This window comes from Canis aureus, chromosome 25, assembly GCF_053574225.1.
Source record: "Canis aureus isolate CA01 chromosome 25, VMU_Caureus_v.1.0, whole genome shotgun sequence".
NCBI lineage: Eukaryota > Metazoa > Chordata > Mammalia > Carnivora > Canidae > Canis > Canis aureus.
This window is the reverse complement of record NC_135635.1, coordinates 985,213-1,011,489: the sequence shown is the minus strand read 5'-3', so window position 1 is coordinate 1,011,489 and position 26,277 is coordinate 985,213. Positions and strand designations below refer to the sequence as shown.

At 51.8% G+C, this 26,277-nt stretch overlaps 1 protein-coding gene and 1 long non-coding RNA gene across 6 annotated transcripts; both read right to left on the bottom strand.

Moving 5' to 3' along the window:
* Nucleotides 1-2,580: 2,580 nt before the first annotated feature.
* NFE2 (nuclear factor, erythroid 2) lies at nt 2,581-9,590 on the bottom strand. Of its 4 annotated transcripts, none has more exons than XM_077869766.1 (3): nt 9,290-9,590; nt 5,198-5,365; nt 2,581-3,842 (listed from the first exon to the last, which is right to left on the bottom strand). In XM_077869766.1, the coding sequence occupies exons 2-3, from the start codon at nt 5,309-5,311 to the stop codon at nt 2,835-2,837; spliced, it is 1,122 nt and encodes a 373-aa protein (XP_077725892.1). In that variant the 5' UTR covers nt 5,312-5,365; nt 9,290-9,590; the 3' UTR covers nt 2,581-2,834. The 4 variants fall into 4 exon arrangements, with proteins under 4 accessions (XP_077725892.1, XP_077725896.1, XP_077725895.1 ...); XM_077869770.1 differs by lacking the exon at nt 9,290-9,590 and adding an exon at nt 8,976-9,228; XM_077869769.1 differs by lacking the exon at nt 9,290-9,590 and adding an exon at nt 6,805-8,729.
* A 3,565-nt stretch (nt 9,591-13,155) lies between these two features.
* On the bottom strand, nt 13,156-24,586 carry LOC144297545 (uncharacterized). Of its 2 annotated transcripts, XR_013364543.1 has the most exons (4): nt 24,443-24,586; nt 14,224-14,315; nt 13,528-13,686; nt 13,156-13,402 (listed from the first exon to the last, which is right to left on the bottom strand). It is a non-coding gene; the product is annotated as an uncharacterized LOC144297545 (long non-coding RNA). The 2 variants fall into 2 exon arrangements; XR_013364544.1 differs by lacking the exons at nt 14,224-14,315; nt 24,443-24,586 and adding an exon at nt 13,833-13,977.
* Between the last annotated feature and the right edge of the window lie 1,691 nt (nt 24,587-26,277).

Sequence of the window (26,277 nt, the reverse complement as noted above, 5' to 3'; positions counted from 1 at the left end):
CTTCCTGCAGGGGAACCCAGTGTGGGACTCGATCCCAGGATCCCCGCCTGAGCCCACCCGGGTGTCCCAAAGTGGTTCTATTCATTTATTTTTTAAGATTTTATTTATTCATTCATGAGGGACACCGAGAGAGGCAGACACAGGCAGAGGGAGAAGCAGGCTCCATGCAGGGAGCCCAGTGTGGGACTCGATCCCAGGGCTCCAGGATCACACCCTGGGCCAAAGGCACTGCCAAACCACTAAGCCACCAGGGCTGCCCTCCACAAGTATATTGGCCAGCTATCTCTGATTTCAAAAAAATCTGAAAGTTAAAGGTGAATCTGGGGAGACCAGGAAGTTTTAAGGTTTTGGGGTTGTTTTTTTTTTTTAAAGATTTTTTTATTTGAGAGGCAGAGGGACAAGCAGGCTCCATGCAGGGGACCTAACACAGGACTCGATCCTGGGTTTCCAGGATCACACCCTGGGCTGAAGGCAGCGCAAAACCACTGAGGCCCCCCGGGCTGCCCAGTTTTTAAGTTTCTTAAGAGTAACCCAAAAATTATGAAGCAGTAATTCAACCACCTAGTGAATGCTTAACCCTTCTGTCTTCAAAAAAAGATCATCCAGCTTCAATTTTCAACTTAGGTGTGAATGTGTAGGTGATCTACCACTGTAAGAATCTAATTCCCTTTGTGACTTGAAGTTACTAAGTTTCTCATAATCATGGTTTAGAAGGACAGGACCACTAGAATAAAAAGGTTATGCTTCGGTTACATTCCATGTACTTCACTACGTGCTTTACAAGTAAATACAGGATGTTAGTAAGTTTATTAATGGGAGACACAGGCAGAGGGCGAAGCAGGCTCCCTGCGGGAAGCCCGATGTGGGATTCAATCCTGGAGCTTGGATCATACCCTGAGTGAGGCAGACACCACTGCTGAGCCACCCAGGCGTCCCAGGTTCTGTACTTTTTAAATGAAGGTGACCTGGCTCCAGTTCTTGCAACCTCCGGAACATAACCCAGGTTCTACAAAACCCATGTTCACCTTTAACTTTAGGTTATGTAGGTTCTGTGTATATGGTGGTCTTACCCGCTTCGATGTAGCTTTAGAATGGAGCATTTTCCCCTTTTGTATCTCCAGTGCCTAGAACAATTCTAGAATAGGTGCTCAGGAAGCACTGAATAGTGGTCTGAACTACCCTCTTGTGAGCTTGCCTAGAAGTGAAAAAATTGCTTGGCATCCCTAAGTGAACTGAGTTGCTAAACCGCTAACCCAGGCACTGCCCTTTGCAACTTGATCCTGCATTTTCAATTTTTTAAGAAAGTAAGGTTGATAAGTTGAACTTAGCAGATCTATTAGGAATCTGAGGCTTTCTGTTGTTTTCATTCCCTAACCTAGGAGACCACATTTTGAGAACCTTTTTTTTTTTTTTTTTTAAGATTTTATTTATCCACAAGAGACAGGCAGAGGGAGAAGCAGGCTCCATGCAGGGAGCCCAACGTGGGACTCGATCACGCCTTGGGCTGAAGGCGGCACTAAACCGCTGAGCCACCCGGGCTGCCCCATTTTGAGAATCTAAGCATAACAATTCCACACCTTTGATGTCTGCTTTCATGTCTCAAAACTACCAGAACTTGGACGTTTTCCCCATTGGAATGGAGCTAGTAAAATTGAAGTGTAAATAGAAGTAAGATACCCCAAAGACCTATTGCAGTGACTGGAAAGATCAGGAACCACCCAACGCCAACCCGGAAGATTAAAGTGTAGTGTCCGAGAAGTTTGATTGGACTTGGATTTTGGAACTTATTCATGTTCTGCTTCAAGGAAAAAATGCCCTAGTTCTTTGAGGCTCTAGGAAAGGGAGGCCCCCAAACAATGGGGTAGTGCATCTACTACAACCAAGGAGAAAAGTTCACCAAAAGGCATATCCTACACCAGGGAGCAGGGCTTGCCCAGACTCGGGTTTGAAATCCCTTGAGGGGCACCTGGGTGGCTCAGTCTATTAAGCGTCTGCCTTTGGCTCCGCTCATGGCATGACCCCGGGGTCCTGGAATCGAGTCCCACGTCGGGCTCCCTGGGTGGAGCCTGCTTCTCCCTCTGCCTGTGTCTCTGCCTCTCTCGGTGTCCCTCATGAATGAATAAATAAAATCTTTATTTAAAAAAAATGCATTCCGCTTGAAGAGCATCTCAGTCTTCCGAGAGCTCTAGTACATGAGGACGAGCAAGTCCTACAGAAGTGGACGGGAGGGAACAGGAAGAAGGCCCGCGGTATCCCGGACTTCTCTGTGCTCCGGAGATTGGGAAAGGAGAGGCCTGAGCTTCAGGATCTTGCACAGGGGGTATAGCCAGCTTTGGCAGCAGCCCCTACCCCCTAAATAGTGGGTCACCAGGGAGGGGGCCCCTCAGATCATCCGTGACCCCTGGCTCTGAAGAAGGAGATGAGGGGGTGGACCGTGCTGCTCAAGCCCAAATGTCTCCCAGAGCTGTAGGGGCAGAAAAGAGCCTGGCAGGGTTCCCTCTCCACCACTGCCCAGCGCTGAGCTCTGAGGGGTGCTCCGTCTCATCGCCCTCTCCTGAGAAGGAAGACACAGTGGAAGGCTTTGTGTGTGTGTAGAGCGCTTTATATACCGAAGCTCAAACAGGAGGTGGAGGCTGGAGATCCAGGAAGCCGGATCATGGAAAAGAGATTCCAGCGCCCCGCAATCACTTCCCCGAAGGCAAGCCTTACCGATCCGCCTCGGACCTCCAAATGCTAGGTTCCCCTTGTCCCCTTCTGCTCTAGAGAACTCGCTCCTGCTAGGGAGCACCCTTATCAGAAGGGAATTAAGACCTCTCCGGGGCCAGCCCCGCCCTTCAGTCCGCGGCCTCCACCTTGGTCCCCCGGGGCACCAGGAAGATGGCCCCATCGGCGGCCTGCTGCAGGGCGTACTCTTCGGGGGAGTAGCTGTTGCCTGCCTCGTCCCGCAGGTGCTGGAAGATGTCACAGTACAGCTCCGTCAGCTGCTGGCGCATGACCTCCAGGGTCCGGTCGGCCTCCCCTCTGGCGCGGAGCAGCCGTTCCCGCTCGTTGCCCAGCCGCTCCAGCTCCCGCTCCAACTGTACGATGGTCTCCAGCTTTCTCTTGCGACAGTTCTGGGCCGCCACCTTGTTCTTGCCCCGCCGTCGGATGTCCCGCACTAAGGCCAGCTGGCTCTCCGTCAGCGGGTACCGTGCCAATAGCTCGTTAAAGTCATCCACCGGCAAGTTGACGATCTTGTCCGTCGGGAAGGGAATCTTCATGGCCAGGGCCCGACGCTCATCCCGACTCCCCGCCTCCCCCCGCGCCGTGGACTTGGCCCTCACGGGGCCTGCGGAGGGTTCTAGGGCTAAGGGGGTCTCTGCAGGTGGCAAGGCATAGTTGGGGTGAGCCAAAGAGTTGGGCATGAGTGAGTAGGGATACTCCACTGGGTACATCTCTACATACTCGCCGCGCCGCCGACCAGCCTCCGTCCCCTCCAGCTCAAGAGATTCAGCGTCACTATAGTTGAGGGATAATCCTGAGTCAGATTCTGGGTCTTCTTGGGGCTTCGGGGGCCCCGCTGGCAGGCCGATGTCCAGGAGAGCCAAGGGATCTGGGAGGGTCTCACTGAGCAGGCCTGAGAGGGTCAGGGGCTTGGAAACCGGTATGGCCATGTTGCCGTAGGAGTACGACGGGTCTGGGACATGAGATGTGGCTGCTGGGAGCTCGTAAGGTGTTGGAGGAAGGGGGAAGCCAGCATCTGGATGGATCGAGCAGGGGCAGTAAGTCGGGGGCGGCGGGGGCCCAGGGTATGGGGCTGGGGCTGGGGTCTCAAACGACGGCTCACTTGGAGCATTTAGGCCCTGCAAGAAAACACACAGAGGTTTGAAGACAGGCTGAGGAAGAGAACCAGCTGGGTCCTTCTGAAAGGTACGGTGACATAACGGGAACAGAGAGGTGCAAAACACCACGCGAAGCCTCTCGTAAGGTTGCTGTGCCGCTATTCCAAGTAGAAAGCAGCTTTAAAAAGCTTAAACAGGGGGATCCCTGGGTGGCGCAGCGGTTTGGCGCCTGCCTTTGGCCCAGGGCGCGATCCTGGAGACCCGGGATCGAATCCCACATCGGGCTCCCGGTGCATGGAGCCTGCTTCTCCCTCTGCCTATGTCTCTGCCTCTCTCTCTCTCTCTGTGTGACTATCATAAATAAATAAAAAAAAAATTAAAAAAAAAAAAAAAAAAAAAGCTTAAACAGGAGCGGCAGTCCCCGAGGTCAGACTCCGGGAAGGACTACCTAACGCTGCAACATTATGGAATCTCCCCCTCTTCAGGGGAAGCTCTCACCCAAGTTTGAAAAGGCTCGTCTTCCTTTCTTTCCTTCAAGAAGACAAGAAGTTGTTATCTGTGATGACCCCCCCAGAACCCTTTCCTGCTGTGGTTATCTAGGGTCAAAGGGTCAAGTTCAGATGCTGGCCATGCCCTTGGCACCCGGCAGAGGGAGCTGCTGAGCGCGAGGAGGGCTTAGGGCAGATGGCAGGGCAGAGAAGCGGGGGGCAGAGGGCTAGGTCTGGGGGCTGAGAGGCACCTTGGGGAGCCGGCACTCACAGTACCCTCTCCTCCCCAGGCCCTCTGTCCCTGCCCAGGTGCAGAGAGAAGGAGGGAACATGCTGGAAACAGGGCCCCCAACTCACATCGAGGAGCCACCGTGCTCCAGCCCAGCCGGGGACAAAGGCATCATTGTTAGGCCAACAGACACCCCTTTGTCCAACTGGCAGGAGGCAAGGACCCTGTCATAGTCTGACCCCCTCCTTCCCCAGGCCCCTGAACTACTGCTCTGCTACCTGAGGGAAAGGGGCCCAGCATCTGAGGGCAGGGGGAGGCAATGAGGGGAGAAGATGGGCAGGGCTGGAGGAGAGGGAGTTCAGAAGGGAAGAAGGTGAGCGAAGGCAGGCGGCCCAGGTGGGCTAGAGAGATGGGAGGGGAGGGGCTGCTGAGAGCCTACGCGGCCAATCAGGTCCTTCCTTCGCCACCACTCCTTCCCCTGCTCTTCCGCACCGCTCACCCCTTAATATTCTGGTCTTCCATCCAGATCGCCCTCCTGCACCAGCCCTTCCTTTTCCAGTGTCTGGAACATTCCCCGCTCGCTCCAGCCCCCTGCTCAGCCCCAGCCAGACTCCCTGCTCCTCAGCTCTCCCCTCCCTGGTCCCCCCAGTCCCGCTCACCTGCAGCTCAGTGATGGACATGATCTCTTGCCAAGTCAGCTCCATCTCGCCCAGCTCTGGAGTGGGCAACTGTGTCCCCCTGTCCCTGCTCTGCTGGGGAGGACACGGGGGCATCCTACTGGGCCAGGGCCTGGTCCAGCGTCCTTAAAGCCCAAAGTCCCCAGGAACCTGTGTCAAAGGAGAAACAGGGTAAAGAATAAATAAGTTTTAAAAAGGAGAAACAGGTTAAGGCCTCTCGTGCTAGGGACCAGCCACTTTGTCCTGGCTCCACGGAGAGCTCCCGCAGCCTCGCAGGAGAGAAGGCGCGCCCTCGTCCCCCAGTTACGCTGTCCTCGCCGACCAGCCCCTTGGGCTGCAGAGGCTGTCCGTGTGGTGTGATCTCCACCTCATCTGCTATGGCTGCAGACAGGTCCTTGCGAGCACAGCAGGTCTGTACCTTCTTTTGCAGGCAAGGTGCCCTCTCTTTCCCCTTCTTCTTACTCCCTAAAACTGTATCACTGGCCAGGGCAGAAGTCAGATCTTCCGGGGGACTTTTTTCCCTATTTTCCGGGGCGACATCAGGGATCACTCCTGCTTTCCTCCTCTGTCCTCAGTTTTCCTCCTCTGTCTCATCTTCCCAAGATGAGAATGAGCGCTTGGGGATCCCCAAGGAGCGTGTTGTGGGAAGAGCCAAGTAGACAGCCCCTCCTCTGCTCCGAGATATGGCCCGGGCCTGGTGGCTGATAGCAGCCCTGCCTTCTCCTCCTCTCCTGGCTCTGGGCTCCCCTGCTTGGGCCTGATAAGAGGTTTATCAGCTGGAGGCAGCAGAGGAGGAATGGTCTCTGGAGACACTGGACCTCTGTCCTCTGTCCCTGCAGGGTCATCTCGGCCATACCCCAACCCACACAGCCAGGCGGCCGGGGTTCCTAAGGTAATAGGACAATCGTCGCGAAGGCCTAGACGCGCTGTCAAGAGTTCAAGAGCGGCGAGTGTCCCGCAGGCCTGAGTCTGCCGCCGGCTTCCACACCCGTCCCAGGAGGTCGGCCCGAAATGCAGCCGCAGCCGAGAAGCCGGGCCACCGCCTGTGCCCCGCCGCCCCGCCGCCCCCGGCCCGGCCCGCACTGCCGGCTCCGGCTCCGGCCCTCCTCCTCACGCAGTTCTTTCCGCAGAACCTCTTCTCTCCTCTTCTCAGAAAGGCCTCTCTAGAGCCTCAAAAGCACTTTCCCTTCGGCTCGTCCCCGCCGACCTTCCCTGACCTGGGCTCGAGCTGCCGCGGCCCCGGGCCTGAGGCCGGCAGCCCAGGCCGGGCACTGCTCTCAGCTTGTCTCCGCATCCATAAACCCGGGGTTGCGTAGCTTGAGCTCCGCGTCCTTTTCTGCAGCTTGCTGCTCTCAGGCGCCCTCAGCCCTCTCCACGTCGCCTCCCTCCGGGCCCTTCTCAGCCCACCTCCCCACCCGACCCGCCGACCCGCCGTCACCCACCTCCCGGCCCGCTCTCCCTGCCCCCGGGAGGGATCCAAGGGGCTTTCACGGGGCCTCCTCGGATCTTAGGGCCAGACACGGCACCCATCGCTGCCCCAGAGGAAGGGCAGGCAGGCTGGGGGGCGGGATCACCCCAAGCTGCAGGACCTTGATCGCCACTAGGATGGCCCATCCCCGAATCTGCTGTGCAACCGGCTCCTTGGTTTCCCGCAAACTCAGGCAGAGAAGCTATCCTGAGGAGGAGGCCGCCCCCCGCCCCCCTGCTCTACTGCCCCCAGAGCTGGGAGCCGTGTGGCACGCCCCGCAGTGGGCAAAGTGGGTGGGGTGTTTATGTCTGCCCAGGATGCCATTTCAACACCGGAACCCCGCCCTCCCCCACCCAGGTTCTGGAGGAAATTGCCCAAAGGCAAAGTGAATGGAGAAGGGGCTCAGGGGGCAGGGACAATGACTCTTGCCTCACAGCCCTTCACCCTGCACCCCTCCCTTGGTCCCTCCTCGGGTCTTCCTGGATCTGACCCGTAGCTGCAGTACCAGGAGCCTGCCCTAGGAGGCAGGAGACCAGGTTCTCGCGCCTCCCGAAGGCAAAGGCGTGCCTTGGGGCAAATCACTTCCCCATTCACCTCTTCCCCGAGGGGACCAGAGGCGTCCCTAGCTGTGGGAGGCGGTCCGGTCCGCGGCACCCAGCTCGGGCAGTCACCAGTTTGATTGTGCACCACACTCACCTGTTGTGCTTGTGGGAACTCGGGCTCCCGCAAGGCACCCCAGACCTACTGAATGGAATTCATAGGTGCAGGTACCCAGTGGCGGGCACCTTAACAAGCGCCTGGTGCTTCTGATGCGCAGCCCCACCCCACCTTGAAAAACGCTGAACTAGTCCAACCTTCTGTGTTTACAGGGAAGAACACGAAGCCAGAAAAGAGCCTGGCAAATTAACCCTAGACGCCTCCTAGCTTCAAACCCATGACCCAGGCAGGCTGCCCTCGGGGCTGCCCCGGTCTCCGAGACTCCGTATCAGCCCCTTCTCATGGAGACCAGGAGCTCAATCTCCCCTGAACCTTTGGGACAAGGAAATGAGAATCCACAAGGGTCCCCGGGGGGACCTGGAGGCAGGAAGGTCGGGAAGGAGGGAGTTGATGAGAATCTCCGGATTAGCTCTAACGGCCTGTGTGGTGCAGGCCATGGACCAGCCCCAGGGGAGCGTGTGCTCTTCCCCAGCCACTCAGGGCTTGGTGGTGGTCTCTCCACCAGCACAGGCCTCTCCGGCTCTTGGGAGCCTCCCTGTCTAAGGAAGGGGCCGGGGCACAGGGGCTGGCAGGTACACAGCAGGGAGGAGGCTTAGTCTGAACTGCTCAGACAGACCACCACCGGGACGCACGCATGACGGCTCCCGGGAAAGCGAGCGGGCCTCCCTGCGTCCCTTTAGCTTTACAGTAAACTGTTCCCACTTTGCAGTGTGACCTGCACTTTGAGGTCACACAGCCCTCTTCCTCCCCACCAACATGTTCCAGGCAGGACGGGAGCCATTTACAGGGACTATACTCCCCCCGATGGTCCCACCCGGATGGCTCGTACCGCAGGGTCCGGGCACTCACAGAGTGACACAGAGCCTTATACCCAAGGATCCCAGAGGAGGACCACCTGCGAGGGGACGCCTTGACGGGGAGAAGGGGACAGAGAGGGTGCTGGCCTCTGGGATCCTGCTCTGAGGTTTATTAGACCACCCACCTCTCCGGGCATCAATAGAAGCCATGGAAGGATGGGGAGGGATCGGCGAAACCTGGGGCGTGGAGTGGCAGGTGAGCAAGCTGCTCAGAAATATTAGGAACAATCCCAAAAGAGGGGGAGGCACATGAAGGTAAAATAGAGAAACAGAACAGAGGAAAAGGGGAGAGAGAGAGAGAGAGAGAGAGAGAGATCATCAGTGGGAGATCCAGACTCGAACAGGTGTATAGGAACGAGGGAGAAAGGGACAAGTGTGTGCCATCCCCGTTCGGTCCCTAGAAACCAAGCTCCAGCTGTTTGGGGGCCAAGATGTAGAGAATCCCAGCCCCCAGACCGGCCGCCCCCCTCTCTCTTCGGCTGCCGCCGGCCTCCTCCTTCCCAAGCTGCTGGACCTCCAGGGTGAAGGGCTGCCCTGCCGGCTGCAGCAGGGGGCGGGGGCAGGAAGGCCACGGGCGGCCAAACCCCAACAGCCCTGCGCCCACCGCGCATCCTGCCCATCCTGGCACCTCTCACCCCCCAGGCCAGCGGCGGCCCCAGCTCCTCGCCTCCCGAGCTTCCCAGCGGCCACATGGGGCAGCAGGATGGGTACCACGCACCTGAGCATCGCTCCCCCAGGGCGGCCGTGCCATGGGCTGGCTCCGGGTGCCCCAGCCCCGTGACCGCGGCCCAGAGGACCACCGTGCCGCCCCCGCAGCCAGTCACCCTGAGGGGCCCCGGGCGCTCAAGAAGCCATCTGGGTCTTCTTCCCCCAGATGAATTCCTGGATGTCCACTCCTAAGGGGGGCCGCCGGGGAGGCCCTCGGCCCTCGGGGGTGTGCGGGGAGCTGCTGATTCTCTGGGCCGCCACCTCCACGTCCCCAGCTTGTCCCTGGCCCCCGGGCACCCGCCTCCCGCCCCACCCCGCAGGCACCTGTGGCAGGGTCCGAGCCGGGTGAGGAGAGAGCCGTGGCTCCGGCGCGGAGGCTGGGGAGGCTGGGCCTGCGCTGACACCTCCGGGGTGACGATCCCCGCTACCTCTGGAAACAGGGGAGGGCTGCGCCCCGCCCCCGGGCCATCACTGAGCGCTGGGTGCCGAGGCCGGCCTGAGCACTGAGCACGGGGAGCGCGGCGGCGCCCCAGCCTCCGCTCTGAAGACCTGGGCCTGAGCTCTCCGTCCTTCCTCCAACCCTCCTCCCCTCTCCCCGTGGCCCTCCTCTCCTCCTGCCCCTTCTGGCCAAGAGAGGAAACTTGAGCCCGGTGTGGTTTCTGCCCACACCCCGCCCCCACGGTGCTCGGGCCAGCGGGGGCACTCGGGGCTCCAGCGCCCCGGCCCTGAGGAGCCCAGGAGGCCCGCCAGGCCTGCATTTCTCCCGGGCACATGATGAATCCCAACCTGGTGGCCCTCTCCCGGGTGACCTCTCGACTTTATGCAAGTCGTAACCTCCTTCCTTCTGCCCCCTTGACTCTCTTCGGGGCAGGGAAACTGAGTCATGGCAAGGTGAATGGCAGCTGGAGATAGGGACCCAGTGTGTCGCGTCCCAGCTGTTTGGGCAGCTGGGCATTTAGGGCATTGCTTTCATTTGAGGAAAGCCTGGGTTCCGGGAGAGAGGTGAGGGAGCTGTTTTGGGGAGGAGGGGCAGTGCTGCTTTGATGTGTCCTTTCACCTGCAGCTTGTCCCCTCCCCCAGCAGCCTCAGATGTCCTGGGACAAAGGCCTCTTTCTTGGCCCCGTTTGTTGCCAGTGTGTGAGGGGAGTTAGGTGTGCCGGGGGCGCCCAGCAGGGACATTATGCACCCCTCTTACAGGGGCCCTGGGTGCCCTCTGTCCTCCTTTCTCCCAGGCGGGGCACCCCAAACGCATGGCCGCCACACACCCTCCGGGCCGGCCGGCACATGTGTGCGGGATATCAGGTTCATCCCCAGCACCCGGAGCGGCTCTGTCTCAGGCCAGCAAGGATCCCCAGAAGTCACTCCATCACCCCTGGGCCTCCAACACGCACCCTAGGCCCAGGCCAAACATCTCTCTCCAGAGACTGGAGGAGGCTTGCTTCCTCCTAGCTTCCTTTCAGTGGCTCTCAGCTGTAAGGAAAGTCCTTCCCAGGTCTAGCTTCAGGCCTTACAGCTGCAGCTTAGACGTTTTCTCTATTTTTTCTTCTTAGAATGTTCAAGTTTGCAGCGGTTTGGCGTCTGCCTTTGGCCCAGGGCGCGATCCTGGAGACCCGGGATCGAATCCCACATCAGGCTCCCGGTGCATGGAGCCTGCTTCTCCCTCTGCCTGTGTCTCTGCCTCTCTCTCTCTCTCTCTCTCTCTCTGTGACTATCATAAATAAATAAAAATTAAAAAAAAAAAACAAAAAAGAATGTTCAAGTTCCATTGGAAACAGTTAAAGACTGGGAGGCAGATGGGCGGCGCTGCCCCCAGCCAGGATTCTCCGAAAGGATCGTGCTCACTGTTAAAATGACAAAATTTTTCTGTCCTGGTTGATAAATAAGAGCTCCTCCGAGTGTTCCCCCCTCCCGCCGCCTCCACATCAGCACCCCAGTTCTCCCTCAGGACCTTCCACAACCAGCAACACAACCGAGCGACCCAAGAGGCCTCCTTGAAGCCTTGGCGAGGGGAGGAGGACCGGTCAACAGCCACCCAACCCCAAGGTCAAGTGCTTGGGGCTCCAGCTCTGTCCCAGGAGACCATGGTCCTGCTCGCATGATGCACGGAGAGCCGGAGGGGACGCGTGGCTTCAGGGCGCGCTGCAGGTGGGGCCGCAGAACCCCCTGATGAGCTGGGCGTGAACGTGGGCCGCACACCTGGCACCTGGGCGCCCAGATGTAGCTCTCAGTGGCGTGGCGGGGGCGAGGGGTGGTGATAGTCACGCCTGTGGCTGATGAAGTAGTGATATCAGGTTGCAGCTAGTGGACACACGCGGAGTGAAAACTGGCTCAGGCCCCTGGTGTGGCCGCAGACGCCACGGTGGGTAACGAGCCTCCATAGTCATCAGTCCGTTCAACGGGGGCTTATCGAGAGCCCACGATGTCGCCTACTACAGGGACACAGGGATGAGTGCCACAGGCCACGCACGTCCCCACTCACAGCCTCGTTGGGGAGTTGCGCCGGGCAAGGTCTACACTAGCAGCTTCGCAGGTGAATTTCCGAGGTTGAGGAAAGAAAGGCTTCCCGGAGGAGGCGGCAACTGGGCTGGGCTGTGGAGGACGACGGGGGCAGGTGAGGCGGGGAGGCCCGGGCTGGGTGGGGGAGCTACCCAAGAGTGGGGGGGGGGTGCGGGGTTGCACCCTGGAGCACCGGGCTCATGGAAGCATTCGCAGGGGTTCACTGCTTGTTTGGGGGGACACACGGATCGGGATGGTGCGGGCTGGGCCGGGGGAGGAGGGCCTTCGCAGGCCAGCGCTGTCTCTCCCACCTGCCCCAGGAGGGGCCTGCCTCCGCGACACCTGCCTCCGCGACACCTGCCTCGGGGACACCTGCAGCCCCTGGGCCCCTGGGCGCGGGCTGGGCCCTCAGCCTCCCCTGGGTTGCTGCTGTGCAGAGGCAGCGGCCTTCTCCGTCCCTCCCTCCCTCCCTGGCCGGTGTGGTCAGCAGGGGCGGGGAGCCTGGACGGCCGGGCCCCCACCTTCTCCCAAGTCTCCCCCCTCCGGGCAGCAGGCAGAGGGGGGACCACGCGGCCACACGTCCCCTCCACGCGGCTCCCGCGCCCCAAGACGCTGGCCTGCGGGCCCGATCCGTCCCCTCACCCCCGGGGTGCACACCACCAGGCCAGGCCAGGCCGCAAGCCTGTTGCCAAACGCCCCTGGTTACGCAAGCGGCTTCCCGAGCAGGGCGGGGCGGGTAAAGGTGGAACCGGCGGCCCGTCCCGGTCCCCAGGGCAGGGCCGCCCCTGGCCTGCTCCCCGCTGCTCTGACCGCAGCGGCCCGGGGGCGGGGGCGGGCCTGGCCCTTTATCAGTGCCCTGCAGGCTGGCCCCTGCCACCCCCTGGCTTCCTCTCCCAACAGACGGAAAGGGGAGGCAGCCACAGGAGGCCAGGGGAGGGCCGGGCGTTATCCTGGGCACCAGGGCCTGGCGGTTGCCCCGATGGCTGGGGGAGGTAGAGGCCGGCGGGACCTGGGAATACTTGAGGCCCCTCTTCCTAAAGCCAACTGAGGCCCCGGTGTTAGAGCCAGCTCTCCCGAGCCATCCACCGGGGGTTCCTCGTGCTCTAGTTTGCGCAAGGAGAGGACAAAAAAAAGTCTTTGAGGGGGTTGCTTTCCAGGGATAAGAATTCTTAGAGGATTTGGACGCCTGGGGGCTCAGCGGTTGAGCGGCTGCCTTGGGCCCAGGGCGTGACCCCGGGGTCCCAGGATCGAGTCAGCATCGGGCTCCCCGCAGGGACCTGCTTCTCCCTCTGCCTGGGCCTCTGCCCCTCTCTCTCCCTCTCTCTGGATCTCTCATGAATAAATAAATAAAATCTTTAAAAAAAATTCTTAGAGGATTGACTGAGGAGTTGAGGGGAGCCTGAGCCCCACACTGAGGCCAAAAGAGCTTGGGGCTTAGAGGTCCAGGGATGTGGGTAAGACTGAGGTTCCCAGACTCTGACATCCGAGAGCTACGCCCTGCTAGCAGAGCCTAGCGCTGAACCCGAAAGGACGAAGGCTACTAGAGGAGTCCAGAGTAGCCCGAAGAAACCGCCCCAGGGCTTCATTCTAAACCTCGAAAGGGACATGGGCATGGTTAGAGCAGAATGAGGGAGGACCGGATCCTCAATCCTTTTTTTTTTTTTTTTTAAGATTTTATTTATTTATTCATGAGAGACACAGAGAGGCAGAGACACAGGCAGGGGGAGAAGCAGGCTCCATGCAGGGAGCCTGATGTGGGACTCGATCCCGGGACTCCAGGATCAGGCCCTGGGCTGAAGGCGGCGCTAAACTGCTGAGCCACCCGGGCTGCCCCTGGATCCTGGATCCTGGATCCTGAATCCTGAAGCCTAGGCTTGAGTCTCAGCATTTCCTGGCTATGTGGCTTGGGCAGCCCAACCTTCCCGAGCTTTCTCTCCTCACCTGAAAAATAGAGACGGTAATGATAATACCTATTTAGCGGTGTTGAGAAGATGAAAAGAAGTCAATAGGAAAGTGAGTCTGGAAGCGCCTGGGTGGCTCGGTTGGTTAAGCGTCTGGTTAAGCACCTGGTTAGCATCTGCCTTCGGCTCAGGTCATGATCCTGAGGTCCTGGGATCAGCCTCCCATGCATTGGGCCTCCTGCTCTGTGGGGGTCTGCTTCTCCCTCAGCCTCTGCCTGCCGCTCCCCCTGCTTGTGTTCTCTCTGTCAGGTGAATAAATAAAATCTTAAAAAAAAAGAAAAAAAAAAAAAGGAAAGTGAGTCTGTTATTATTAGGAGATGGAAGCTTCAAAGCCTGGGGACCAGAGCGCCTCAGGGGCTTGAGGAACAAGAACAACACCCCTGGAGGCCACACGCCCGTGTGCGAGGCACCTGGCACAGAACTGCAGCCAGCAGGGCAGCCTGACTCTGGAGGCATCAGGCCTAGGATGCAGCAGTTTGCGGGGCAGGTGGCAGCTAGACTTCCAGGAACCAGCCCTCAGGCCATGGCTCTCCCACCAGCACTGATGGGCGGGGCCACCTTTAGCCGCACAGTGGCACAGGGCCAGCCTTATGGGGCTTCAGCCACCTTCCAGGAACCCCAAACCCCTACCCCCACCTCACTGTGTTGCAATCCTCTGCAGGGGTGGAGCTGCCGAGGAAGCCTCACCCTCTGCTCCTTAGAGGAGGAGACCTGATGCCTACTTTATTTTTATTTATTTATTTATTATTAAGTAAGCTCTGTACCCAATACCCAATGTGAGTTCAAGGTGCTTGAACTCACCACCCTGAGACCAAGAGCCGCATGCTCCATCAGCCAAGCCAGCCAGATGCCTATTTATTGCTTTTCACAGCCATCCTGCTCATTCCAGCCTCCTTTAAAAAAAAAAAAAAAAAAAAAAAATATATATATATATATATATATACACACATATTATTTATTTATTCATGAGAGACACAGGGAGAGAGAGAGGCAGAGACCCAGGCAGAGGGAGAAGCAGGCTCCATGCAGGAAGCCGGGTGCAGGACTCAATCCCGGGACCCTGGGGTCACGCCCTGAGCCGGAGGGAGACGCTCGCCCCTGAGCCACCACCCGGCTGCCCTCATTCAAGCCTCCTTATCTTTGCTCCTGCCCTCCCCTCCACCAGGATGCTCTGCTGGGCCCTTCCTTCCAACCTGAGGCGGTGCGGAGTGGAAGAGAGATGGGGTTTGAGTGTCAGCTCAACCCAGCACTGGGCATTTATGCAAATTATTTAAACTTGGGATCCCTGGGTGGCACAGCGGTTTAGCGCCTGCCTTTGGCTCAGGGCGCGATCCTGGAGACCCAGGATCGAATCCCACGTTGGGGTCCCGGTGCATGGAGCCTGCTTCTCCCTCTGCCTGTGTCTCTGCCAATCTCTCTCTCTCTCTCTGTGACTATCATAAATAAATTTTAAAAAATTTTAAAAATTATTTAAACTCCTCTAGACTCTTAAATGGGGAGACTAGAACTCCCCACACAGGTGATTATGAGGGATAATTATGACGAGACAATGTATGTAGTGTGTAGTCCATGAGTTCCTTATATGTACCAAATAATTAGTAACCTGATTTAAATGTTTTATTTACAAATCGAACCATACGATTTTGTTTTATTATTAGTGATGATTATTATTTGTTTTGTATTCGTGATGGTATAAAACTCGACTCGGAAATAAAAAAAAAACTTGACTCAGGCACTGCTATAGCACAAAGGCTAAGAGCATGAATTTGGGGGGGGGGGGCCCTGGCTGGCTCAGTTGGAAGAGCATGAGATTTTTGATTTTGGTGTCCTGAGTTCAAGCCTTATAGTGGGTATAGAGATTACTTAAATAAATTTTAAAAATCTTTAAAAAATTTTTTTGAAAGCATGAATTTTGGAGTTGGAAATGCCTGTACTGGGACGCCTGGGTGGCTCAGTGGTTGAGCGCCTGCCTGCCTTCAGCCCAGGGCGTGATCCCGGGTTCTGGGATCGAGTCCCCCATGAGGCTCCCTGCGGGGAGCCTGCTTCTCCCTCCGCCTGTGTCTCTGCCTCTCTCTGTGTCTCTCATGAGTAAATAAATAAAATCTTAAAAAAAAAAAAAAAAAGAAATGCCTGTACTCTGATAATCACATTGAGGTTTCAAGCAAATTCTTTAATCTCTCCAAGCCTAATTTTACCCACCCAGCAATTTGAGGATAATAACAATACTTTATATTACTGTGAGAAGTAAATGAGGGACGCCTGGGTGGCTCAGTGGTTGAGCGTCTGCCTTCGGCTCAGGTCATGATCCTGGAGTCCAGGGGTCAATTCCCATATCGGGCTCCCTGCATGGAGCCTGCTTCTCTCTGCCTCTCTCTCTGTGTCTCTCATGAATAAATAAATAAAATCTTAAAAAAGAGAGAGAGAGAGAGAGAGAGAGAGAGAGAAAAGTAAATGAGTTAAAAGCCAGATATGTATGTTTAATTCAGTGAATCATCGCCTGAGATATAGTAAGCACTATCGAGTGGCACATCTAATATTATTATTAAATAAATAATTAAATATATTAAAGTATTAAATTGTTGTTAACTGATATATAAACTTATTGAAAAGAATTGCATTTTATGTTTTGTCTTTTTTTTAATATTTTATTTATTTATTCATGAAAGACACAGAGAGAGAGAGGCAGAGACACAGGCAGAGGGAGAAGCAGGCTCCATGCACCGGGAGCCCGATGTGGGACTCCATCCGGGGTCTCCAGGATCGCGCCCTGGGCCTAAGGCAGGCGCTAAACCGCTGAGCCCCCCGGGCTGCCCTGTTTCGTCTTTTGTATACATACCTTGAGGTGTCTAGTTCTGAGTATAGATACTGTCACTATCAACAAATACTTATAGAGTATTTGCCAAATTGCTAAGTTTGAAGGACAGCAAGATAGCTAAGTTGTGATCTTTTACCTTTGGGCATTCACAGTCTAATGGTGCAGACACATGTATAAACTGGTAAGTGAATATGGACAGTGATGTGAGAATAGATAAATTCGTTTTGGGGGTAACAAAGGAAAAGGAGGAACTGTCTCAAGGAAGGCCTCGGAGAGGAGGTACACTTTCAACTAGTCTTGAAAGATGAAAAAATCTGAATTTTCCAGGAAGGAAAATGGAAGACAACATTCTAAGCAGAGGAAGCAATATCTATAAATGCATCGTTGTGGGGGGAAAACCTGTAAGATTTGACCAGTTACAGTGTATGGGAACCCCAATGTCGTTAAGAGGGGTTTGGGTGGAGAGGAGGTTTCCTGAAGTTTCCTGATACAGCAGAGCAGGTCTTGGTGAGGAGGCTCAGGGTCCACTCCCTGCCTAGAGTCGAGTTGCCCATCAAAGTTCCTGGGTAGGTCGGTCCCTCCAAGTGCACTGGGGTAAACTGGGATGACCTATGCTGGGAAACCTTAGCAGGGCTTTGATGAGCTTCTTCCAGTCTCTAGGAGTGACCATCTTGGCCAGAGCTGACAAGGGGGTTCTCCTCACTGTGGCGAGCTGGGCCCCACCTCTGTGTAGCATAGAGACACCTATAGAGGTTGTCTAATTTTCTTTCTTTTTTTTTTAATATTTTATTTATTTACTCATGAGAGACATACACAGAGAGAGACAGAGAGAGAGAAGCAGAGACACAGGCAGAGGGAGAAGCAGGCTCCATGCAGGGAGCCTGACGCGGGACTCGTTCCCGGGTCTCCAGGATCATGACCTGGGCCGAAGGCGGCGCCAAACTGCTGAGCCACCGAGGTATCCCAAAGGTTGTCTAATTTTCTAAGTGCCTCTGGGCCCCTTCCCAAATTCTCGTGTGTGTAAACCTTCTTCCAAAAAGCCCATGTCTACACCAGGGCCTCACACGCTCCCTGTCGGCTATCCTTGTCCGGTTCTCTCTGGCTGCAGCTGAAACCACGCTCATGAACTGGTTGCTGCTCCGCTGGCAATGTTTTCCCCAAAGAGATCACTTGGCAGAGAATGAGACACCCACAAGAAGGAAGGTGCCGATCTCCTGACCTCATCTTCCCCCAACTATCAGCTTTCCTTCTCCAGAGTGAAGAGACAGAGATCCATATAGAGGATTGGTGGAGAGCCAGCAGCTCAGTTACCCAGGCGAGAAATGAAAAGCAGGCTTCATTGTTTCTTACTCTCTGGTGGGAGGAGAGGTGGAAAGAAGAAATAAGGAAAGACCAAGGGTTGGCATAGAAAAGAAAGTTGGAACAATTTAATCCAGATGAAATCCTCCGAAATGTCCCAAGGACCTTAACTTCTGTTCACCATTTCTTCTCACACCCTACGCCACTCCTCCCATCCAATTACCCCTTTTCCTTCAAGGACCCTAAACTATTGATGCTATTTTGTTAATTTATTCTTTAAATGATCCATCCACTCCCCTTCATATCCAGAACTATAAATTTGCAAATACTGTTAACTTCCTTGCCCCTTTCCCCCTCCATTATATTTTCCTGAGGGGAAAAAAAAATCAATTCTGGGGCATCTGGCTGGCTCAGTTGGTAGAGCATGTGATTATTGATCTTGGGGTTGTTGGTTTAAGCCCTTGTTGGGTGTAGAGATTGCTTAAGGAAACTTAAAAAAAAATCAATTCTGGTTAAATCCAACAATTTAGCTTCTCCACATCTATACCTGGGCAGCTAAATCTTGCTAGAGAAAAAGTCTCAGATTCTTGCTGACTAATATCACTTTAAATGCATGCCCCCCAAATTCATCACTGCCTAGTACTACATTTCCCTGGTAAGTTCTCATTTCTACTCTCCTCAATAATCGCTTCACCTTTTCTCTCTTCTGAAATCTCCAACACCCCTTCCACTTCCCTCTCAGCAGATGACCTCGCCTCATATTTCTTTCTTTCTTTCTTTCTTTTTAAGATTTTATTTATTTGGGACGCCTGGGGGGCTTAGAGGTTGAGCGTCTGCCTTTGGCTCAGGGCGTGATCCTGGGGTCCTGGGATTGAGTCCCACGTCCGGCTCCCTGCATGGAGCCTGCTTCTCCCTCTGCCTGTGTCTCTGCCTCTCTCTCTCATAAATAAATAAAATATTAAAAAAAAAAGAGTATCTCTGCTCCTAACTAAGGCCATTCCCTGTCAGCTCTGAAAGCATAGCTGACATTCAGTTCTGCACCACACACAGCAAGGCTGCTCTCTGCACAGCTGACTATGCGGACCCAGTCGTGAGGAGGAGGCTAATTCAGGGGTGGTGGTGGTGGTGCTGAACTGCAAAATAGCAGCCCTGAGAGTTCATCCAGGTAGAAGTCCCACCCCATTCTCTTGGATGCAAGCGCAGCTATATAATCCCAGAAAGCTTCCTCTTTGTGGTCTTAAATGTCATCATAGTCATGGGTGGTTGGGGAGACACTTCCCACACTTCAGAGACAAAGCCAGACTGCTGTTGGGGCAGAAAGATGCGACCTTCTCTTGTCTCCCCAGGACCTGCCTCACTGTCCGAAAGTGCCCCTACGGAGCACTCAAGATTGAGGTGTCCTTACTTGTCATCTTGTGGAGGGGATGTGCCCACATCTCCAGGTCATCAGCTACAGCTGCTGTCCCCCTCCTGTCTGCAAATCCCACTGTTTGTGCTGTTTCCCATTCTGTAGGAACAATCAGTGATTGCTGTAGCAAGAGGCAGAGCAAGCCCTGGGCTGGGAGCTGGAACATTCAGCACCTAATCTACGTGAGCCATGTGTGGCCCTAGGGGACCTGAAGCACTTTCTAGGTTTTCTTCCACTCTTAAAATGGAAAAACAAAACAACACCCCCCCCCCCACTACCTCTCTGACTACGTGAAATAAGTAAGGCTCCTTCCGTGCCTGGGTTGATGTGAGAGTGACAAGAGACAGAAACACGGTTGAGTTTTCTTCTTTAGGAGGATCTGAGGCTCAGCTTGAATGCCCAGAAGTTGATTTTGTCAAATTAATTCATCTTAGGAGAACTCATTTATGCTGACCAAACTCAAAAGAGCATGAAATATAAGCTATATGGTTGATTTAATGTTCCACATATAACTTACGGTGGCCTAGACAATCCTATCGACCAACCAAAACACTTGACAATTTTGGAAGTCAAATATTACAAATAGAAGGCTACTCAGTGAACAAGCGAGAATTAGTTGGATGATTTTATTTATTTTATTTTATTTTATTTATTTATTTTTTAGTTGGATGATTTTAATGGCTAATAGAACTACATCCATCTTCTTTATAAATAAACAAAGATGATACTTACGTAGGCCAAACAAGGAGTCTTCTTCTCTAAAGGTCACTGGGGAGAGGCTGGCAAGCTATTTTTGGTTGGCTGGGGAGGGGGAATTCTATTCAGATGATCTCCCCTTTTTGTGAACACAAGGTACAATTCAATTGATTGGGTCTCAGCTCCAGCCAAGTTAATATAATTGATTCTGTTTATGTTCACTTCAGCCATTTTATCATAATTGATTAGGTTAGAGTTTGATTGTGTTAGGGCTCCAGCCATTCTACTTTAAGTGATTAGGCTGCTAGGGCTTCAGGAATATTGATAGAATTATGCTTTCCTGAAACTACACCAGGTCATTGGCTACTTTTACAGATGGCTAATTTTATCCATTACACTTTGACTTTTCCTAATTTCGGTCACTTGTGGTACATCATCTTTTGGGGGTACTTTGCCATTATTACTATTCTGTGTCCACTGCAACGTGAAGAACTACAATGGCTTCCTAGTTGGTCTTTCTGCCCTGCATTGCTCTGGGAATCCTTCCTATACACACGGTTTTCAAATTAATTATCTTAAAATTTCTTCCATACAACCTACAAAATAGGAGAAAATAATTGCGACTCATATGTCTGATAATGGCCTAGTATCTAGAGTATATAAGAACTCTTAGAGGTCAACAACAAAAAGACCAACAGTCCAATTTAAAAAGTGGGTAAATGGGGATCCCTGGGTGGCTCAGCGGTTTAGCGCCTGCCTTCAGCCCAGGGCGTGATCCTGGAGTCCAGGGATCGAGTCCCCATCAGGCTCCCTGCATGGAGCCTGCTTCTCCCTCTGCCTGTGTCTCTGCCTCTCTGTCTCTGTGTGTGTGTGTCTCTCATGAATAAATAAATTAAATCTTTAAAAAAAATAAAAAAATAAAAAAATGGGTAAATGGGGGCTTGGGTGGCTCAGTGGTTTAGTACCACCTTCAGCCCAGGGTGTGATCCTGGAGACCTGGAATCGAGTCCCACGTCGGGCTCCCTGCAGGGAGCCTGCTTCTCCCTCTGCCTGTGTCTCTACTTCTCTCTCTGTGTGTCTCTCATGAATAAATAAATAAAATCTTTAAAAAGAATGGGTAAATGACTTGAATAGAAATTTCTCCAAAAAAGATTTACAAATGGCCAACAAGTACATAAAAAGATGCTCAGATCATTAGTCATTAAGGAAATGCAAATCAAAACCACAATGAAACACCACTTCACATTAACTAGGATGGTCATTTAAAAAAAAAGGCAAACAACAAATGTTAGTTATAATGTGGAGAAATTAGAACCCCTGTACTTTGGAAAGTACTTCGGTACAGCTGCTGTGGAAAATAGCTTGGCGCGTCCTCAAAAAGTCACACATACTATTAACATATGACCTAGCAATTCCACTCCTAGGCATTTAAGCAAAAGAACTGAAAACAGGTACTCAAATGTTTGTTACATGACATGAATGTGCATAACAGTACTATTCTTTTTTTCTTAAAGATTTTGTTTGTTTATTCATGAGAGACACAGAGAGGCAGAGACACAGGCAGAGGGAGAAGCAGGCTCCCTGCAGGGGGCCCGACGACGTGGACTCGATCCAAGGACTCCGGGATCCAAGCGCTGAGCCACCGGGCTGCCCTAGCAGTACTATTCTATATACAAGGGCCAGAAGGTGGAAACAACCCAGATGTTCCTCCACTGAATGGATAAACGAAACAGGGCACAGTAAGCAATGGATCATTACACGGCCATGAAAAGAAATGAAATACTGATACTTGCTGAGAAATGTATGCATCTTGAAAATGTTAAGTGAAAGGAGCCAGATACAGAAGGTCACGTTTTAGGACGCCCGGGTGGCTCAGTGGTGGAGCTTCTGTCTTCTGCTCAGGGCGTGATCCCAGGGTCCCAGGATCGAGTCCCGCTCCTTGCAGGGAGCCTGCATCTCCATCTGCCTGTGTCTCTGCCTCTCTCTGCGTCTCTCATGAATAAATAAAATCTTAAAAATAAAGTCACATATGGTATGACTCCATTTATCTGAAATATCCATAGAGATAGAAAGCAAATTAGTGGTTGCCCGGGGCTGGAGGGAGAGGAAAATTGGGAGCAACTGCTTTTGGGGTGCCACATATTTTAGGGGTGGCAACGAAAATGTTTTGGACCTAGATAGAAGTGGTTGCACAACGTCGTGAATGTACTTAATACCACTGAATTGTACGCTTTAAAATGGCTAAGGGCACCTGGGGGCTCAGCTGGTTAAGCATCTGCCTTTGGCTCAAGTCATGAGCCCAGGGTCCTGGGATCAAGAGGAGCATTCGGCTCCCTGCTCAGGGAGGGGTCGGCTTCTGCCTCTCCTGCCTGCCCTCTGCCCTGCTCATGCTCTCTCTCTGAAATAAACACGATCTTAAAAAAATAATAAAATGGCTAATTTTTTGGTATGTGATATTGCTCCAGTTAAAAAAAAATTGCCTCCATAATCTCATGCCTCTGCTCAGAAGTGTTCAACGGGTTCCAACTTTGTATGAGGTAATGAATAACAATGGTAGAACATTTAACAGTTTTTACATATTTTTATTATGTCATTTAATCTTACACATTTATCCTCATTTTGATGTTCACCTTTTTCTTTATTAGTTTTTAATTATAAACACATGCTTGTTGTAACAAAGTCAAATATACTGACATACATAAAGGAAAACTATTTAATAATCCACTCTTTCCATCTCACCCTTTAGGGTAACATATATATATTTAGATTTTTTTTAATTTTTATTTATTTATTTATGATAGGCACACAGTGAGAGAGAGAGGCAGAGACACAGGCAGAGGGAGAAGCAGGCTCCATGCAGGGAGCCTGATGGGGACTCGATCCCGGGACTCCAGGATCACGCCCTGGGCCAAAGGCAGGCGCTAAACCGCTGCGCCGCCCAGGGATCCCAGATTTTTTCTTTTTTTTAAAGAATATAGCTTTCTTTATGTATGTATGTATGTATGTATGTATGTAATCTCTGCACCCAAGATGGGGCTCGAACTCATGAGCCAGAGATCAAGAGTCACATGCTCTACTAACTGAGCCAGCCAGGTGCCCTATATGGTGCCCCCATATTCATACTTTTCTTCCACATTTCCCCTTATATGCTTTCTCTCTTTTTTTTAAACTTAATTTTTAATTTTTTATATATATATTTAAAGGTTTTATTTATTTGAGAGGAAAAAAAGACCATGAGCCAGGGAGAAGGGCAGAGGGAGAAGCCAGGGAGCCCGATGTGGGGCTCAGCTCAATCCCAGGACCTGAGTTTAGGTAGATGCTTAACCAACTGAGCCACCTGGGCTGCCCGTTTTTTTTCTTTCTTTTAAGATTTTATTTTTAAGTAATCTCTATATCCAACATACACTTTACAACACCAAGATCAAGAGTCACATGCTCTAGGACCAAGCCAGTCAGTCATCCCCTCTTCTATGTTCTCTTTGCCTAGAGTGCTCTTCCCCCAGATATCTACATAATTTATTCTCTTACTCCTTTCAGATCTTTTATTAAATATCCCCTTTTGGGGATCCCTGGGTGGCTCAGTGGTTTAGTGCCTGCCTTTGGCCCAGGGCTTGATCCTGGAATCCCGGGATGGAGTCCCACGTCGGGATCCCTGCATGGAGCCTGCTTCTCCCTCTGCCTGTGTCTCTGCCTCTCTCTCTCTCTCTCTCTCATAAATAAATAAATAAATAAAATTTATAAATAAATAAATAAATAAATAAATATCCCCTTTTTAGTAAGGTCTTCCTTGATCACCCTACTGAATTTCCTCTCTGTCCCTCACTTCTCCCCAAGATGAATAGTATCACTTCAAATTGTGCAACATACCAGAATTGCCCCCAGTGTCTTCAATTTTAATTTTCTCCCTAACAATTTAATTTTCTCCCTACCTAAACTCCTATATAGTTTATTTGTTCCTTTAGTTATTATCTGCTCCTGCTCTCCAACTAGAAGGCAAGTTCCGTGAGGGTAGGGAGACTTACCTGTTTTGTTCATTGCTATATAACCGGTGCTTAGAGTGGCTGACCCACAGGTGGAATTCAATACATATTTGTTGAGTAGAATAGAAACATTTACAAATATAGTTATTCATAATTAGAGTCTTACATTGTTTTTTTAATTTTTTTTAATTTTTATTTATTTATGATAGTCACAGAGAGAGAGAGAGAGAGAGAGAGAGGCAGAGGGAGAAGCAGGCTCCATGCACCGGGAGCCCGACGTGGGATTCGATTCCGGGTCTCCAGGATCGCGCCCTGGGCCAAAGGCAGGCGCTAAACCGCTGCGCCACCCAGGGATCCCCTTACATTGTTTTAAATCTTAAAAATGCAGGGGCGCCTGAGTGGCTCAGTTGGTTAAGCGTCCAATTCTTTGGTTCAGGTCATGATCTCAGGGTTGCGTCCAGCTCCGTGCTGGGCGTGTAGCCTGCTGGGATCCTCTCTCTCTCCCCCTCTCTCTCCCTCTGCCCTTCACTCCCTCTTAAATAAATAAAATGCGATCATACCTCATAAATTCCTCTGTAATGTAATTTTTCACTTAACATGCCACTCTACTACTTCTCCAGGTTAATATATATAGCTAGAACATACTTTTTCTTTAGTTGCAAGTTATTCCCCAATCTGGATGTACAGTAATTTATTTAACTATTCCCTTACTTATACACAATATTATTTTTTGTCATTGTAAACAATGTCGCAATAAGCATTCTTGTATTATCATTATGTACCGGGTTATGTGTTTATTTCTCTAGGTGAGGATGTACTTACATTTAATTTTACAGGATAGGGATCCCTGGGTGGCACAGTGGTTTAGCGCCTGCCTTTGGCCCAGGGCGCGATCCTGGAGACCCGGGATCGAATCCCACATCGGGCTCCCGGTGCATGGAGCCTGCTTCTCCCTCTGCCTGTGTCTCTGCCTCTCTCTCTCTGTGTGACTATCATAAATAAATAAAAATTTAAAAAAATAATTTTACAGGATATTGCTGTAATACTTTCCAAGAGACTGTAACAGTTCCATCTCCCACAATCATCTGGTCCCACTACAGCAGCTACCTAAGCTTGCATTCAAGGCATTTCCCAATCTGGCCACAAAGTACTTTTCCAGTTTTATCTCCATCCTCTTCTGTATTTCTTTATTTGAATCCTTTGTGCCATCAAGTCAATCCCTCAAACATTTCTTACGCAACCATGAGGACATTTTTGCTTTGCTGCATGAAATAAGCCAGACACAAAAGGACAGATATTATAGAATTCTACTTATAGAAGGTACTGGAATAGTCAAATTCATCCAGATAGAAAGTACAATAGTGGTTACCAAAGTCTGCTGGAGGGAAGAGGAGAGTGGGGAGTTATTGTTTAATGGGTACAGAGTTTCAGTTTCGGATGATGAAAAAGTTGTGTAGACTGATAGTGGGTGATGGTTGCACAACAACGTCAATGTAATGTCACAGACTGTACACATAAAAATGGTAAGATGTTTGTTATGTATAAAATAAATTATTTTACTTTAAAATTAAAAAGTAAAAATCTCTTACACATTCAGACCCCCGTACTTTCATTCTAACCGAACTCTACCTGGCATTTCATCAGTGCGTGAATGAGTTAATGCCTAACTCAACACCTCCTCTTCTCCCAGACCTGGACGACCCCATGCCCCAATCTTGAGGGATCACTCCCTTTTCAGTATCTGTGCTCCTTATTAGTCTTTTCATCCTAAGCTTCCCTTTGACACTGTTCATTCCTCTTTGTAAATTTTTTTTTAAATTTTATTTATTTATGATAGTCACACACACACAGAGAGAGAGAGAGAGAGAGAGAGAGAGAGAGAGGCAGAGACATAGGCAGAGGGAGAAGCAGGCTCCATGCACCGGGAGCCCGACGTGGGATTCAATCCCGGGTCTCCAGGATCGCGCCCTGGGCCAAAGGCAGGCGCCAAACCACTGCGCCACCCAGGGATCCCTCCTCTTTGTACCTTGCATTTTCACAAATGTTCATTCCATTCAGTAACTACTGTTTGAGTGTTCCCATTTGAGGGCTAGGGGCCGAAGAAACAAAATGAATGGGACATAGATGGCAAGTCTAGTGGGTTAGGTCTATGTGGTACAACATGGCTCTAAATAGAGTCAACGATGGTAACGAAGGGGAAAGCATTCAACTCCACCTGTGGACATCAGAGAAGGCTTCATGAGAATAAGTGGCTTTTGTCCTTTAAAAAATAGCTTATTTTTTTCCTTTTAAAATAGCACTCGCACATTTTGGAACACCCAGAAAATATAGAAACACTGAGAAAAATCCTAGCACTTCAAACAAAACAAAACAAAACAAAACAAAACACTGGTTACATTTTGGTATATTCTTTCTAGGCTTTTTCTCCATTTTTTCCCCACATATATGTATTTTTAAGATTTAATTTTTAAGAAATCTCTATATCCAACGTGGGGCTAGAACTTACAACCCCAAGATCAAGAGTCAGACTCCACTGACTGAGCCAGCCAGGTGCCCCCCCCCCGCATACATTTTAAATAAATTGTAATCATATATGCATGGTTTTATATTATCTGTGTGTATATATATATGGGGAGGAGTGAGGCACGTATGCATTT